At 37.0% G+C, this 18,035-nt stretch overlaps 1 protein-coding gene across 9 annotated transcripts in view; it reads right to left on the reverse strand.

Annotated features, from left to right (window-relative positions):
• TAX1BP1 (Tax1 binding protein 1) overlaps positions 1-18,035 on the reverse strand; it is an 84,085-nt gene that overhangs the window by 35,217 nt on the left and 30,833 nt on the right. For all 9 annotated transcript variants that reach the window (XM_024990780.2, XM_024990777.2, XM_005205539.5 and 6 more), the window contains 6 exons: positions 13,025-13,173; positions 12,847-12,937; positions 7,682-7,867; positions 2,198-2,422; positions 1,510-1,656; positions 1,030-1,153 (listed from right to left, as the gene is read on the reverse strand). In XM_024990780.2, coding sequence (XP_024846548.1) covers positions 1,030-1,153; positions 1,510-1,656; positions 2,198-2,422; positions 7,682-7,867; positions 12,847-12,937; positions 13,025-13,173 — 922 coding nt within the window. The remainder of the gene's footprint in view (positions 1-1,029; positions 1,154-1,509; positions 1,657-2,197; positions 2,423-7,681; positions 7,868-12,846; positions 12,938-13,024; positions 13,174-18,035) is intronic.

Genomic DNA, 18,035 nt, shown 5'->3' on the forward strand with positions numbered 1-18,035 from the left:
TAAAGAAAAAAAACTGCTAGCTAAAAATATTCTAAAATGCCACAAAAATTGTTCTTTATATATTTATTATATAAGATATATAGGAAAGCCACATTCTTTGAGAAAAGATTTTAAGCCATTTTTCTAATCCTTCATACTATTCAGTAAGTCTTAAGTCAATATAACACCTTTCTTGGTACTTCTATTAATACCGTATAGAAATGAAAGGCAGGATCCTATTTCCACAGCAGCTGAATCTAAACATTTAATAGTATACAAAACTTACATTTATTAAGTCTAAAACATCAAGTGCCCCAAACATTACACAATTAAATATACTTTAATATACTCCAGCATTTATTTTTGTTATTGTGTCATCTTTAACATAAGGTGAAAAAAAGACACTAGGAAAAGTGAAAACCTCGAGTTAATTTAAATTTTCATGTGTTCATGTACTCATTATGTCTCTCTAATCCGTTCTAAAAGTTAATAAGCTAATAAAAATTTTAACTTATCCACCAACAGGTGTACTAACAAGGAAAGTACTCTAATGACCTGAAGCAGCCAAAACAAAACAAAAACAAGGCAAGAAAGAAATGTGAATAGAACTAAAGGGATTTTTAAGTTTCCCTCCACAGAACTATACAATTAAAGTGCCATAAATGGTTCAAAAGTCCACACATTTAGGGAAATATTAATTAAAAATTATTTTTTAAATTTGCTATTTTAGCTAGCTAAAATTAAAATTTCAATTCTTAGCTCTTTTCCTACAGACTAAATACTATAAGCATTTGCACTTAAAAACACCAGCTCATCTAATTAGCACTTGAGAACGTGCTCACAAAGATAAACATGAGTTTACATTCATATTTTGTATATTTATCCACATGGATGACTTTTAGACCTTACTTTCCCTTTGCCTCAATCCCTGACTTACAAGAATTTTTTACAAGCTCCCTAAAATTCTTACCCATGAAAGAGGCAGTATAAACAAGCATAAATATTTTTCAAGGCAGAACACTTTATACAAAAAGTCTAAAAGATTTCTACCTGTAGAAGGCAGTGGCTTTACATCTACAGTAGAGGCAGTCGCAGCTGGGTCTGTGTTTATTGAGGCATCATTCACTTTCTGCTGACTCCCAATTTTCTTTGTGAAGACACTATTGCTATTAGCCTATTCAAAATTGTTAACAATCAACTGTTAAATGAGTTGCACATCTATCCTTCCCCTTAAGTAACTATGTATCTTATAAATAAATCCTGGAAGTCCATAAAGCTATTGCTGTCTTAAGGGTTAAAGTCTAAAAGTTACACACATCCCTTTACTGACTAAATGTTACAAGAGAACATTTTATTTCTCCAACAAATAAAAATTACCAATTTTTAAAAAAATGTATCACAACAACATTGGGCCAATAATGTGACATAAAGCAGAGAGAAATTATATTCAAAAGGTACAATATTATAAGTCTGATTTTCAAACAAAAATAATGATGAAGGAATTATTTTACTATGATGAATTACACTTACCGATTGATCTGAAAGTTTATTTATTTGTTTTTGGAGCCTTTGGCATTCCTTGAATTTTTCTTTATAATGATCTGCTGCCATCTGAAGACGAAGTTTCAGATCCTCAACTTCTCTTCTCAGTTCATGTTCCAGTGTATCAGTCTTTTCCTAGGAAACAAACTTTTTCTCTAAGAGAAACATAAAAATCTCATATCTCACAATGTGGTAGTAAATCCAACTTCATTTTCCCTTTTTTTGCTCTTGACAATTAATGTTATTTGTTTTGGAGTTTTGGCTACAGAGTCACATTAGCTCTCCTAATAATTTCAGCTTTATATTCCAAGGACTAAGGTTTACTAAAGAAAAAACTAGAAAAGAATCATCTACATCCTGAGAAGTAAGCATTACTATGTTAAATAACCACAGTATCATTTCATGCTGCAAGTAAATAAGAAATTCTAAGCAAAACAATATATACCTGTTATCAAAGCAGTTTTTACTAACCATTAGGAATTTGCTTACAGAAAATTTTCTAAAAACTTGTATTAATTTCAACCGAAGAAGTTACAATGACTAAACAAAATGAATGGAAATTTAAAATTCTGTGACCAGGAATCTGACCTCAATTACTTTAGCATAAGTCATTCTCTTTCATAAGCTTATAATGAGTTTTTGACCAAAATGGAAATTCAAAATTAACTGGCTTTACCTGATCTTTATTCACAGCACTTAGTTTAAGCTCTGCCAGTGCATCAGTTAACTGCTTTTTTACTTTCTCATTTTCCAAGTGTGCAGTATGAAGATCTGCCATTGTTTTATCCCGCACATTTACAGCATCACTAAGTTCTTTAGCCAGAAAGACAGCTTCTTGCCGTGTTGCCTGAATCTGTTCTTCAGCTTTACGAAGTTGCTCCTTTAAAATAAATGTATCTTCCTGAAGAAAGGCAGATAAATGTATTTGTAATTAAACCATTCAAGTAAAAAACAGAAGCAGAAACAATGTTTATTTCTATTTCAACAGATCTAAAATTTTAAATTAAATATTGCTTTTATATTCACAACTGAGATGAAGTATTGTTGTTGTTCGTTCAGTTGCAGTAAGTAGGGTCCAACTCTTTGCAGCCTATGGACTGTAGCACACCAGACTTCCCTGTCGTTCACTATCTCCCAGAGTTTGCTCACTTTCACGTCCACTGAGTCAGTAATGCTATCTAACCATCTTATCCTCTGCCTCCCTCTTCTCCATATATAAGCATATAAAAAATGTGAGATGTGACTTTGTTTTAGAGACCCCCATATAGCAACCGGAGAAGGCAATGGCACCCCACTCCAGTACTCTTGCCTGGAAAATCCCATGGACGGAGGAGCCTGGTGGGCTGCAGTCCATGGGGTCGTGAAGAGTCGGACACGACTGAGCGACTTCACTTTCACTTTTCACTTTCATGCACTGGAGAAGGAAATGGCAACCCACTCCAGTGTTTTTGCCTGGAGAATCCCAGGGACGGGGGAGCCTGGTGGGCTGCCGTCTATGGGGTCACACAGAGTTGGACACGACTGAAGTGACTTAGCACAGCATAGCATAGCATATAGCAGCCCTATGCATTGGCTATCAATACTATCACTATATGTGTAATTCAGGACACTGAAATACAGGAAGTCAAGCAACATAACCAATGCTTACAGTCTTGGCTGAACAGAGACTCAAATGGAGGCTTCTGTCTCGCAGAATCTCTCCAGCTAGAACTACCAACCCTCGTTTTTTATAACTAATAACAGTAATTATAAAAACCTCATTGTAACTCTAAAAATTTTGGTTAAAAAAACGTTTCCTATGATCTAACCTGTAATTAGCACCTTTCTCCAAACCTAAAAGTATCTTTGAAAAGTTAAAATCGCCACTTTCTGTAATATAAACAAGACAATATGAGCTCAATAAATCTAGCTTATTCCAACATTCCTTTTTATTCTAGAAATAAACTCATAAAGAGTGCAACCATTCTGTTTTTAAATTGTTAGCTCCTTAGAAGGAAATGTATATGATTATTTATGTAATGCTGGGTGAAGAAAATCTTTCTAGTATAACATTAATAAAGATAATATATAAATGTTATCAGTTTCTATATGCCAGAAAGGGGAAAAAGCATTGAAACTATTTTCTAACCCATAAAAAATGAAAATATTAAAAAAAAAAGAAAATATTTTAAACAAAAGAAAAAAGAAATTTGGAGAAAGGTATGGATTTCTTTAAATAGCTATTATGCATAGAAAAAAATGTTCAACTCATCAACAGTCCAAGAAGGTAAAACAAATACCATTCCTCTTCTTTCAAACTAAGACTGAAAACCAATTAACTCTAATATTTGGATGGTTTAGGAAAATTAGCACATCTGCAAATATGTGGGCTCATTATTATCTACAAGTGATACAGCCTTTATCAGATTTTTGAAACATTCATCAACACCTTTGAAAAACACATGGCTTTTCATCTTTTATTTTCATGAGTTCCTAAATACAGCTTTAGTTTGGCAGGGTTAGTTTTGCAGGGATTAAGTAAAATATTATGAAAAATTATTAAAAATAAAAAATCTCTAACAATATGAGAATTTTGTTATAAACTATGATATACCCTCCATAAAATGAAAACCTATGCAGCCATTACTAGCAGTAGTATATGTCATACACTGTTGATATATTAATTTTTTGGAAAGGCATTTGAATTAATTATGAAAATTTAAAACCTCAAACTGGCAACTGTCCTTTGAGCAATTTATTCCACAGATTTATACATGTGCCTAGATACTGTACAAGAATGTTTACTGAAAAAAAAAAAAAAGAATGTTTACTGCACCATGCTTTTATAATACCTAAGGATTGTACACAACTAAAAAACATTACATCAGTTCAGTTCATAAACCACATAAAACTATTCCAATTATAATGAATAAATCAAATTAAATTTATATAACATAGTATTATATACGCTTTTTTTTTTAAGTGGGAAGATCTCTATGAACTGATAGGGAATGATTTCCCATCTATATATAGTTCAATGAAGAAAAGCAAAGGAAAAAAGAGTATAAACAATATCCCCCTTTAAAGAAAGGGGCCTTCCCTTGTGGCTCAGATGGTAAAGAATCCACATGCAATGTGCAAGACCTGGGTTCGATCCCTGGGTTGGGAAGATGCCCTGGAGAAGGGAAAGGCTACCCACTCCAGTATTCTGGCCTGCAGAATTTCATGGACTGTCGAGTCTATGGGATCACAAAGAGTCGGACACAACTGAGACACTTTCACTTAAAGAAAGGAGACAGAGAAGGCTATGTGCATGCACACACATGCACCAAGTTTATTTTTGTAAAAACAAACATGAAGGATATACTAGAAACTAATGAAAATATTTTACCTATGAAAACAGGTAAGAAAGGGTTTTTATAATTTATTTTTAATTGGAGGATAATTACAATATTGTGTTGGTTTCTGCCATACATCAACATGAATCAGTCACAGGTATACATATGTTCCCTCCCTCTTGAACCTTCCTCCCACCCCCCCAATGCTGAAGCTGAAACTCCAATACTTTAGCCACCTGATGCGAAGAACTGACTCACTGGAAAAGACCCTGATGCTGGGCAAGACTGAAGGCAGGAGAAGGGGACAACAAAGGATGAGATGGTTGGATGGCATCACCAGCTCAATGGACATGGGTTTGAGCAAGCTCCGGGAGTTGGTGATGGACAGGGAAGCCTGGCGTGCTGCTGTCCACAGGGTCGCAAAGAGTCAGACATGACTGAGCGAGTGGACTGACTGAAGTCTCTACGTCCTTAGTGAAATATATTTTAAGATAAAATCTGGAAAAATCTTAGTTTTTATTTAGCAGAGATACTGATAGAAATGGTGTTGAGATAATAATTCTGAAACTAATAGTGCGTGCAGCTAGTTGAAAAGTTAAAGTGTTAGTCACTCAATTGTGTCTGACTCTTTGCTGGTCCATGGGCTGTATAGCCCTCCAGGCTCCTCTGTCCATGGGATCCTCCAGGCAAGAATACTGGAGTGAGTAGCCATTTCCTTCTTCACGGGATTTTCCTAACCCGGAGATCAAAACCCAGGTCTCCTGCATCGCAGGAAGATTATCATCCAAGCCACCAGGGAAGCTGGTTAAACAACATGAATAAATATAATGTTTGAAAGCTGCAGGGGCTTCCCTGATAGCTCAGTTGGTAAAGAATCCACCTGCAATGCAGGAGATACCGGTTCAATTCCTGGGTCAGGAAGATCCACTGGAGAAGGGATAGGCTACCCACTCAAGTATTCTTGGGCTTCCCTTGTGCCTAGCTGGTAAAGAATCTGCCTGCAAAGCAAGAGACCTGGGTTCCATCCCTGGGTTGGGAAGATCCCCTGGAGAAAGGAAAGGCTACCCACTCCAGTATTCTGACCTGGAGAATTCCATGGACTGTATAGTCCATGGGGTCGCAAAGAGTCGGACACAACTGAGCGACTTTCACTTTTGGAAGCTGGGAGAAGGTATACATAAGTATGGAAAGGAAGAAGATAAAGAAGACCCCTAGGAAGTACTGGATTTGAATTGGAGACATCAATATAAATTTAAGACTTAAAATATCTAATTAAAGCACAAAGTAGCAAAAGGATTCAGTTCTTGGTTTCGAAATACCTTTCTCGAATGTAAAAAAAAAATCAGGCTCTTTGGAAAAATTGGTAATACCAGATTTAGGTCTGAACCTAAAACTAAAACCTAACACAAAGTTCTAACCACAAAACAAGGAAGTATTCAAAGCATTAGGGGGAATATATCAGAAAGATACAAATGTAGGTCTGGAAAGGCTCCCCCCTAGCTATAGGACAACTTAAGTATAAAAAAGAATGATGATGTATAATGTATAATATACTGAACAAAAAATAATCAGGGAGTCTACAGTGATTAAAAAAAAAGGAATAGAACAAAAGGGAACCACCTCATTATAAAAGAATACCTACGAACACAGAAGGAATGACAATTTTTTAAATATCCACTTTGCAATCATTAATGTAATAACTGATACAGGTAAGGATCATTGAAGTATAAAAAACACTGGTCAAAGAGTATTGCGGAGTAGGATGTTCACATGATCTCAAAGTATTACCCGAGATTATCCAATAAATCACAAAGAAGGAAAGACACCAACGTAATGGAGAGATAAGCAGACATAACTTCAAACAACAGATTAAACCTATCATCAGAAAGAAAGGAACTGGTATTATATGACTTCTGATGTAACTGCAACAGAATGTACAAACGATCTTTTTCTTGCCAAAAATATCTAACTGGAATCTAGTCATGAGGAAACAATAGACAAAACTAGAATATAGAACACTCTCTCAGACCAGTCTGAATTCTTCAAAACTATCAATGTCATCACAGACAAAAGGTTTAAGGACACTGTTCTGTAAAGCAGACCAAGAATATAACAATAATCATTAATGTATGGTTTCTGACTACCCAGCATCAAGAAATTTTAAAGAAGGTTTTACAATATAAGTGGACTAATTTCAATGTGGACTAAAACTACATATGTGTGTGTGTGTGCGTGCCTGCGTGTGCACACGCGTGCTGTCGTGTCCAACTCTTCTGTGACCCCATGGACTCTTTTGCGACCACATGGACCAGCAAGATCCTCTGGACCTGGAATTTTTCCAGGCAAGAATACTGGAGTGGGTTGCCATTTCCTATACTCTAGGGGATCTTCCCAACCCAGGGATCAAACCCACGTCTCGAGTCTCCTGCACTGGCAGATGGATTCTTTAACACTAGCACCACCTGGGAAGCCCCATATACAAGTATGACTATTATCATATCAATATAAAATTTCTTAGGTTACATTTCTTAGGTATTATGGATCTACAACAGAATGTAACTGTTGATAAGAGAGACTTTCAAAAATATTTAGGATGAAATGTCAATGCCTACAACTGACTTTCAAATGGCTTGTAGGGGGCATATAAATAGGGGAGATAAAGGTGGCAAAATACTGAAGGATATATGTATTCAATTTTCTGTTCTTTCAACTCTTCTGTAAGACTGAACTTTTTCCAAAACAGAAGTTGAGGGGAGTTAAAGACAAAAAATAAAAACACACTGCATACATTTAACAGGGATAATACTTTATAGTCTTCAAATGCATATTGCAAAAGTACTTACCTTACTTGAGGTTGTAAGCAAGAAGGTCCTTTGCAGATTCTCCTTTTCAGCCAATGAGAACTGTAGTCTGCTAATCTCTTCTTTGAAATGAGTAATCATGTTTTCTTTGTTCCCATCTAAATTCTTTAAAGTCTGGACCTCTGACACAAGCTTGGTATTTTCTATTTCTGTATTCTTCAAATGTACCTGTAACAGTGATTGAAAATGCCAAGAATATTCTTTCTAACTCCATAGCCTAAGTTCCTCAATAATTTAAAGTATCACTATTTATCTCTAACCCAAATATGATCAAGGAAAGGAAAGACTCACTAAGCAAGGAATCAGGAAAGCAAATTTTGCCAAATGATTACCCAAGTATATGGAAGCAGAACACAACTTTTCTAAGTTTTGCTATTGTTTTAGTTTTCCACAGAGATTAATTCTAAGGTCTAACATTACCTGATCTCCAAAATCTTCCCTTTTACTAATTTTACATTATTTCTTTTTAAAATTACAAATGAATTTGGTTGTTCTTTTGGGGAAACATGTTACAGGCATATTCATATATAAAGGCATGACCAGATTCAAGAAAATCAAAGTACATTCAAGAACGATACCGTAAACAATTAAATTTCTTGCTTATGGAAAAAGTACTATGTCATTTACCTATGTGCCTAAAAATATATTTATTGACTAATTAACCCAACTATATTGATTTTTCCCAGGAACTCTGGCTGCTGCTATTCATAGTACATATGCAGATCAAATTCTATAACTGAAATTATAAAGAGTACAAGTATCTTTAAAATTTAAACTGCAGTTGAAAGTAGTTTTTAAAAAAATACTGTATGCAACTGCATACTGCAACTTTCAACTGCAGTATGCAACTGCAACTTTCCTAAGATATCAGTATTATTAATATTTCCCTTTTTCACAAAATCTGTTCAAAAACCAAATATTCTATTTGGGCACTACTCCTTGAAGAGTCAAACCATAAAATCATCCATCAGTGAGTCTTTACTATTTTATCTCCTGTTCTCTCTCCTCTCTCTCTCTCTCACACACACACACACTCTCTCTCTCTCTCTCATGCTCTGAAGATGGTTGTTCCAAGAAACAGAATGGGTATAACCCATAAACATGCAAAATGTTTCTATGTTCTGCAGTGAGGTGCAGAGTAGACCTGATTTTTTTTTTTTAATTTTCAAAGCAAAAATTTTTAAAGATTAAAAAAGAATTAACCAACCCCCAAAATAAGAGGGAGACAACTGTAGTTTTGTGGTATAGTTTGAAATAAGGGAGCCTAATATCTCCAGCTGTTTTTCTCCAGACTGTTTTGACTATTCAGGGTCTTTTGTTTTTCCAGACAGATTTTAGAATTATTTATTCTAGTTCTGTGAAAAAATATCATTGATATGTTGATAGGAATGCACTGAATCTGTAGATTGGGTAGTATGGTCATTTTAACAATGTTAATTCTTCCAATCCATGAGCACAGTGTATATTTCCATATGTGTTACCTTCATTTTTTTTTTTTTTCATCACTGTCTGTTTTCTCACTACAGGGCTTTTACTCATTAGATTTATTCCTAGATATTTTACCCTTTTTGACTGTAAATAGGATTGTTTTAATTTCTCTTTCCAAGAGTTTGCTGTTAGTATACAGAAATGCAGATGATTATTATTATTCTATATATTATTTTTGTATCTTGCAACCTGACCAAACCCAATGATGAACAGCAGGTTTTCAGTGGCATCTTTAGGGTTTTCTGTATAATGTCATCTGTAAACAGTGACAGTTTTACTACTTCCTTTGCAATTTGAATTCCTTTTCTTTGTCTGATCACGATGGCTATGACTTCCAATACTATGCTGAATAAAAGTGATGAGAGTGGGTATTTTTGTCTTGTTCCTGATCTTTTAGGAAGTACTTTTCAAGCTTTTCGCCATTGAGTACATTATGATGTTAGCTGTGGCCTTGTATATGACTCATTATGTTGAGGTATGTTCTTTCTTAACCACTTCGTTGAGAAGTTTTATCACAAACATGTTGAATTTTGACAACAGCTTTTCCTGCATCTACTGAGATGATCATATAATCTTTATTTTTTTAATGCAGGATATCACAGTAACTATACTTTGTATACCACAAAGCTAGAGTAATCAAAACAGTATGGTAGTGGACAAAACCAGACACACTGATCAATAGAACAGAGAGCCCAGAAATGAACCCCACTTATATAAGCAATTAGTCTATGACAAAGGAGGCAAGAATATTACAACAGGGAAAAGAAAATTTCTTCAACAAACTTGTGTTGGGGAAACTAGACAGCTACATGCAAAAGAATCAAGCTAAACTACTTTCTCACACCATATATGTAAAAATAAACTCAAAATGGATTAAAGACTTAAATGTAAAACCTGAAACCATAAAACTTCTAGAAGAAAACAAAGGCAGTAGATTGTTTGATATTAGTCTAAGCAAAAAATTTTGGATATGCCTCCTCAGGCAAGGGAATCAAAGGCAAAAATAAAATAAATGGTACTACATCAAACTAAAAAGCCTTTCCCCAGCAAAGGAAACTATCAACAAAATGAAAAGGATACCTACTGAATGGGAAAAGATATCTGAAGTGATATATCCAACCAACATGGAGTTAATATGCAAAATATACAAAGAGCCCATACAACTCAATATCAAAAAACAGGCAGAGAACCTGAACAGGCATTTCTCCAAAGAAGACATACAGAAGATCAACAAGCAAATGAAAATGTGTTCAAGATCACTAATCATCAACGAAATACAAATCAAACACCTCATCTCAATGATACATCACCTCAGTCTTGAGAATGGCTACTAACAAAAAGACAACAAATAACAAGTACTGGTAAGAATGTGGAGAAAAGGGAACCCCTCTGCACTGCTGGTGGGAATGTAAATTGGTGCAGTCACTATGGAGAAACAGTAGGGAGATTCCTCAAAAAGTTAAAAAGTAGAACCATATGATCCAGCAATTCCACTCCTGGATATTTATCTGAAGAAAACAAAATACTAATTTGAAAAGATATAAGTACCCCTATGTTTACTGCAGTATTATCTACAATAGCCAAGATATTAAAGCAACCTAAGTGCTCATCAATAGATGAAAGGATAAAGAAGATGCTGTGTGTATGTGTACACACACACACAGGTGTATTACTCAGCCATAAAAAAAAGAAAAACTTTGCCATGTGCAACAACAATATGGAAGGACCTAAGTGAAATAAATCAAAGACAAATACCATACTATTTCATTTACGTGTGTTATCTAAAAAACAGAACAAATGAACATAAAAAAGAATGACAGATGAAGAAAACTAACAAGTGGTTGCTGGCTGGGGGATGAGAGAAACAGGTGAGGAAGATTAACAGGTACACGGTTGTAAAAACAGAATCAGTCACAGGTATGAAATATATAGCATGTTGAATATAGTCAATAATCATGCAATACCTTTGTATGGTGACAGGTGGTAGCTAGACTTATTGTGATCATTTTGAAATGTATAAAAATATAAAATCACAATGCTATGCACCCAGAACTAAATATAGTTTTGTGTGGGTCAAATTAAACTTCAAAAACAAACTCATGGAAAAAAAACAGGTCAGATTTGTGGTTACCTGAGACAGAGAGTGAAGGGAGGTGGCGTTAGACAAACTAATCAAAAGGTACAAACTTCCAGTTAAAAGATAAATAAGTATTAGGGATATAACATATCACACAGTAACTAAAATTAACACCACTGTAAGTTATATATGAAAGTTATTGAGAGTAAATCCCTAGAGTTCCCATCACCAGGGCAAAAAATCTTTTATATTTATATGAGATGATGAATGTTCACTAAACTTTTTGTGGTAATCATTCCATGATATACACCATTATGCTTATGCCATAAACTTATAAGTACTGTATGTCAATGGTATCTCAATAAAAATGAAGAAAAAAAAAAGGTGATTCTCAGAAAAGATTTGGAATTTCATACTTGGGTACCCAATGATGGCACAGAGCTTATCAACAGATATAAATAAGTGAATAGTTATTTTTTAATAAGAAGAAGGGGAAAACCTACTGGCAATAAATAAATCATATTCTACATTTTTAGTACAAATTGAGACGAGACTCTCAAATACTGAATATATGAAGTTATGCTTTATTTTTAACATATACCATAATTATATAAATGAGTGCTGTTCTCTTCTAATAAAGAGATTAAATCTATCCAAGTAATACTTAACTCAGAATGTTCTTGAAATTCCTAATCTTGAACTGCCTTCAAGAACTGCTTCAAGTCCCAATATGTATCCACAATATTGACAACTAACACTCACTATCCTATTTTAGAGCTGCTTAAACAGGAAAGGAGAAAAAACTCTGAAAGGTGAAGATTTGTCTACAGAATCCTTTTTTAAAATGAAAGTCTCTTAGATATTTCCAAAAGGCAAACTAAAATATGATCATCACTGAAATAAATTAATCCTCTCACTAACATTTATATACTCTTAAAAGGGGAAAATTAGTTGCACAAATCCTGATCAACGGCTATCTTATTACCATTAAAAATCTCTGACTTATTATACATTACCTGCTAAGTATCTAAAATACCAGTAACTTAAACTTCCTGAAAACTTTTAGGGACTATACACAATGAGGTAGTTTTAAAATATATCCCTAAATCCTTTGATTCTCCTCTCTTAAAGAAGTGGAGCCTAATTCCCCTCTCCAGTATCAGCTGGAGTGACTTGCTTCTAATTAGTAAGATAAAGAAGAAGCATCAGTGCACAACTTGCAGACCAAGTCATAAAATGTATTGATTTCCTCCTTCTCTCCCTTGTATGGCTCACTCTGAGAGAAGTTGATTGCCATACTGTGGGGACATTCAAACAGCCACTGAAGAGGCAACATTCCAAGAAACTGAAGGACCTCCTGCCAAAAGTCATGTAAGCGAGCCACTCTGACAGCACATCCCCCAGTTCTAACTGAGAGCCTTTAGTGGACTTCAGCCCTTGCCAACATCTTGATTGCAACTACACAAGAGACTCTGAGCCAGAACCACTCAGCTAAATTGCTCCCAAATTCCTGAACACTAAGTTTTGGGGCAATATGCTACACAGCAAAAGATAACTAATAAAAATGTAAGGAATAAATTACCTTATAAAGTTCCTTCTCATCCTTTTCTGTCTTCAACTGACATTCAAGTTGTTCTCTTTCACACTGTGCCTTTTTGAGTTTGTCCTTTAAACTGAGTTAAAGTCAAATAACATTAACATAAACAACTGTCTTAAAACATTTTTAAAACATGAAGATGTTTTTAAAATATTAGAAATACCTGTCTAATTCAGTTTCTTTTTCAATCGCTTTATGAGTCACTGACACAATATCTTCTTCAAGTTGGAGAGCTTTGGACGTAACATCATTGTATCTCTTCTTAAATTCTTCATTTTCCATTTTTAAACTTTGTGAGACTTTAGTAAGAGCCTTAGAAACAATAATAAAATATTTTGAGAAACAAAAACATAATCAGAAATACAAATTTGTATATTTCTAAGAAATCTATCCTTAAAATTTTAATCCCTCATTTGTCCCCTCCAAACTTTATAAGAATAAAAACTAAAATGTTATGTTATGTATGTTACCTGAAATGGTAACATACAATAAACTTTTTAAATACTAAATTAAACAATTACTAACTTTTCTCCTGGACTTTTCACACACTCTGTGGGATGATTTCAGGCCTTTCTCCACCAGAGGACAGGCAATGAAAGTGAGGAGAACTTGAAAATTAGTCACTTTGGTTTTTTTGTTTTTTTTTTTACACATCTTGCTTTCTACTGTTACTCCAATGACAAAACAGTTTTCATGATATTAACCAAGGTTAACACCCACTTCTTCTAGCATAAGTCACTAAGCACCACTGATAATTATGAAAATACAATGGGTACTGTGAAAGTGTTAATTGCTTAATCATGTCTGAATCGTTGCAACCCCACTGACTGTAGCCCACCAGGATCCTCTGTTCATGGAATTCTCCAGCAAAGAATACTAGAGTGGGAAGTCACTCCCTTCTCCAGAGGATCTTCCTGATCTAGGCACTGAACTCAGGTTTCCCACCTTGCAGGCAGATTCTTTACCATCTTAAACAGATAACTAAAAAATCTTATCATGTCAATTTAGACAAGAGATTGGTGCACTAAGCAAGGGCAGCTGCGACCAGCGCACTAAGCGCGGGCCAAGCGTGGCCAAGAGGAGCTACCCCACGTCCGAGGTCAGGAGCAGAAGCCGGGAGGACCCCATGCCCGAGGAGAGGCGGCCAAGAGGAGTTACCCCACGTCCGAGGTCAGGGGTAGCGGCTGAGTGCCAGGCTGCGACGGCGCAGGAACGGCCGAGGGGAAATACCCCGCGTCCGAGGTCAGGGGGGGCGGCCGGCAGGAGCTACCCCACGTCTAAGGAGCGGTGGCTGCGCGGGCGAAGGAGGGCCTAGAGGAGCTATCCCACGTTGAAGGTCAGGAAAGGCGGCAGTGAGGAGATACCCCTAGCCCAAGGTAAGGAGCAGCGGCTGAGCTTTGCTGGAGCAGCCGTGAAGAGATACCCCACGCCCTAGGTAACAGAAACCCAAGTAAAACGGTAGGTGTTGCAAGAGGGCATCAGAGGACAGACACACTGAAACCATACTCACAGAAAACTAGTCAATCTAATCACACTAGGACCACAGCCTTATCTAACTCAATGAAACTAAGCCATGCCCATGGGGCTACCCAAGACAGGTGGGTCATGGTGGAGAGGTCTGACAGAATGTGGTCCACTGGAGAAGGGAATGGCAAACCATTTCAGTATTCTTGCCTTGAGAACCCCATGAACAGTATGAAAAGGCAAAATGATAGGATACGGAAAGAGGAACTCCTCAGGTCAGCAGGTGCCCAATATGCTACTGGAGATCAGTAGAGAAATAACTCCAGAAAGAATGAAGGGATGGAGCCAAAGCAAAAACAATACACAGTTGTGGATGTGACTGGTGACAGAAGCAAGGTCCGATGCTGTAAAGAGCAATACTGCATAGGAACCTGGAATGTCAGGTCCATGAATCAAGGCAAATTGGAAGTGGTCAAACAAGAGATGATGGCAAGAGTGAATGTAGACATTCTAGGAATCAGTGAACTAAAATGGACTGGAATGGGTGAATTTAACTCAGATGACCATTATATCTACTACTACGGGCAGGAATCCCTCAGAAGAAATGGGAGTAGCCATCATAGTCAACGAAAGAGTCCAAAATACAGTACTTAGATGCAATCTCAAAAACGACAGAATGATCTCTGTTCGTTTCCAAAGCAAACCATTCAATATCACGGTAATCCAAGTCTATGCCCCAACCAGTAATGCTGAAGAAGCTGAAGTTGAATGGTTCTATGAAGACCTACAAGACCTTTTAGAACACCCAAAAAAGATGTCCTTTTCATTATAGGGGACTGGAATGCAAAAGTAGAAGTCAAGAAACAACTGGAGTAACAGGCAAATTTGGCCTTGGAATACGGAATGAAGCAGGGCAAAGGCTAATAGAGTTTTGCCAAGAGAACGCACTGGTCATAGCAAACACCCTCTTCCAACAACACAAGAGAAGACTCTACACATGGACATCACCAGATGGTCAACACCAAAATCAGACTGATTATATTCTTTGCAGCCAAAGATGGAGAAGCTCTAGAGAGTCAGCAAAAACAAGACTGGGAGCTGACTGTGCCTCAGATCATGAACTCCTTATTACCAAATTCAGACTTAAATTGAAGAAAGTAGGGAAAACCACTAGACCATTCAGGTATGACCTAAATCAAATCCCTTATGATTATACAGTGGAAGTGAGAAATAGATTTAAGGGCCTAGATCGGATAGAGAGAGTGCCTGATGAACTATGGACGGAGGTTCGTGACACTGTACAGGAGACAGGGATCAAGACCATCCTCATGGAAAAGAAATGCAAAAAGGCAAAATGGCTGTCTGGGGAGGCCTTACAAATAGCTGTGAAAAGAAGAGAAGTGAAAAGCAAAGGAGAATAGGAAAGATATAAGCATCTGAATGCAGAGTTCCAAAGAATAGCAAGAAGAGATAAGAAAGCCTTCCTCAGCGATCAATGCAAAGAAATAGAGGAAAACAATAGAATGGCAAAGACTAGAGATCTCTTCAAGAAAATTAGAGATACCAAGGGAACATTGCATGCAAAGATGGGCTCAATAAAGGACAGAAATGGTATGGACCTAACAGAAGCAGAAGATATTAAGAAGAGGTGGCAAGAATACACAGAACAACTGTACAAAAAAGAGCTTCACGACCCAGATAATCACAATGGTGTGATCACTCATCTAGAGCCAGACAACTTGGAATGTGAAGTCAAGTGGGCCTTAGAAAGCATCACTACAAACAAAGCTAGTGGAGGTGATGGCATTCCAGTTGAACTATTTCAAACCTGAAAGATGATGATGTGAAAGTGCTGCACTCAATATGCCAGCAAATTTGGAAAACTCAGCAGTGGCCACAGGACTAGAAAAGGTCAGTTTTCATTCCAATCCCAAAAAAGGCAATGCCAAAGAATGCTCAAACTACCGCACAATTCCACTCATCTCACATGCTAGTAATCAAAATTCTCCAAGCCAGGCTTCAGCAATGCATGAACCGTGAACTTCCAGATGTTCAAGCTGGTTTTAGAAAAGGCAGAGGAACCAGAGATCAAATTGCCAACATCCACTGGATCATAGAAAAAACAAGAGAGTTCCAGAAAAACATCTACTTCTGCTTTATTGACTATGCCAAAGCCTCTGACTGTGTGGATCACAATAAACTGTGGAAAATTCTTCAAGAGAAGGGAATACTAGACCACCTGACCTGCCTCTTGAGAAACCTATATGCAGGTCAGCAACAGTTTGAACTGGACATGGACGCCAGACTGGTTACAAATAGGAAAAGGAGTACTACATCAAGGCTGTATATTGTCACCCTGTTTATTTAACTTATATGCAGAGTACATCATGAGAAACGCTGGGCTGGAAGAAGCACAAGCTGGAATCAAGATTGCCAGGAGAAATATCAATAGCCTCAGATATGCAGCTGGCACCACCCTTATGGCAGAAAGTGAAGAAGAACTAAAGAGCCTCCTGATGAAAGTGAAAGAGGAGAGTGAAAATGTTGGCTTAAAGCTCAACATTCAGAAAACTAAGATCATGGCATCTGGTCCTATCACTTCATGACAAATAGATGGAAACAGTGTCAGACTTTATTTTTGGGGGCTCCAAAATCACTGCAGATGGTGACTGCAGCCATGAAATTAAAAGATGCTTACTCCTTGGAAGGAAAGTTATGACCAACCTAGATAGCATACTCAAAAGCAGAGACATTAGTTTGCCAACAAAGGTCCGTCTAGTCAAGGCTATGGTTTTTCCAGTGGTCATGTATGGATGTGAGGGTTGGACTGTGAAGAAAGCTGAGCGCCGAAGAATTGATGCTTTTAAACTGTGGTGTTGGAGAAGACTCTTGAGAGTCCCTTGGACTGCAAGGAGATCCAACCAGTCCATTCTAAAGGAGGTCAGCTCTGGGTGTTCTTTGGAAGGAATGATGCTAAAGCTGAAACTCCAGTACTTTGACCACCTCATGAGAAGAGTTGACTCATTGGAAAAGACCCTGATGTTGTCAAACATTGAAGGCAGGAGAAGAAGGGGACAACAGAGAATGAGATGGATGGATGGCATCACCGACTCAATAGACATGAGTCTGAGTTAACTCCAGGAGTTGGTGATGGAGAGGGAGGCCTGGTGTGCTGCGATTCATGGGGTCGCAAAGAGTCGGACACGACTGAGCAACTGAAGTGAACTGAAGAGGTCCACACTAGACAGAGCCATTATATGAGAGATCTTTCACGTTCTCTCACTCATGTACTTATGGTAACTCCCAAATGCCTGGTAACGTTTCAAGGTACCCTACACCTTGCTGTTTACTCACGAAGTCATGTCTAACTCTTTGTGACTCCATAGACTGTAGCCTGCAAGGCTGGAGTGGGTTGCCATTTCCTTCTCCAGGGAATCTTCCTGACCCAGGGATCAAACCCACATCTCCTGCATTTCAGGCAGATTCTTTACCCTACCTGATTTGTGAAACTTAAGAATCAAAACAATATGAATATAAACAAGAGTTCATAACAAGCTCCTCATATTGTTTAAGCAATATTGTTTAAAAGTGAAGTCGCTCAGTCATCTCCGACTCTTTGCGACCCCGTGGACTGTAGCCCACCAGGCTCCTCCGTCCATGGGATTCTCTAGGCAAGAATACTGGAGTGGATTGCCATTTCCTTCTCCAGG

This window comes from Bos taurus, chromosome 4 (assembly GCF_002263795.3).
Source record: "Bos taurus isolate L1 Dominette 01449 registration number 42190680 breed Hereford chromosome 4, ARS-UCD2.0, whole genome shotgun sequence".
Lineage (NCBI taxonomy): Eukaryota > Metazoa > Chordata > Mammalia > Artiodactyla > Bovidae > Bos > Bos taurus.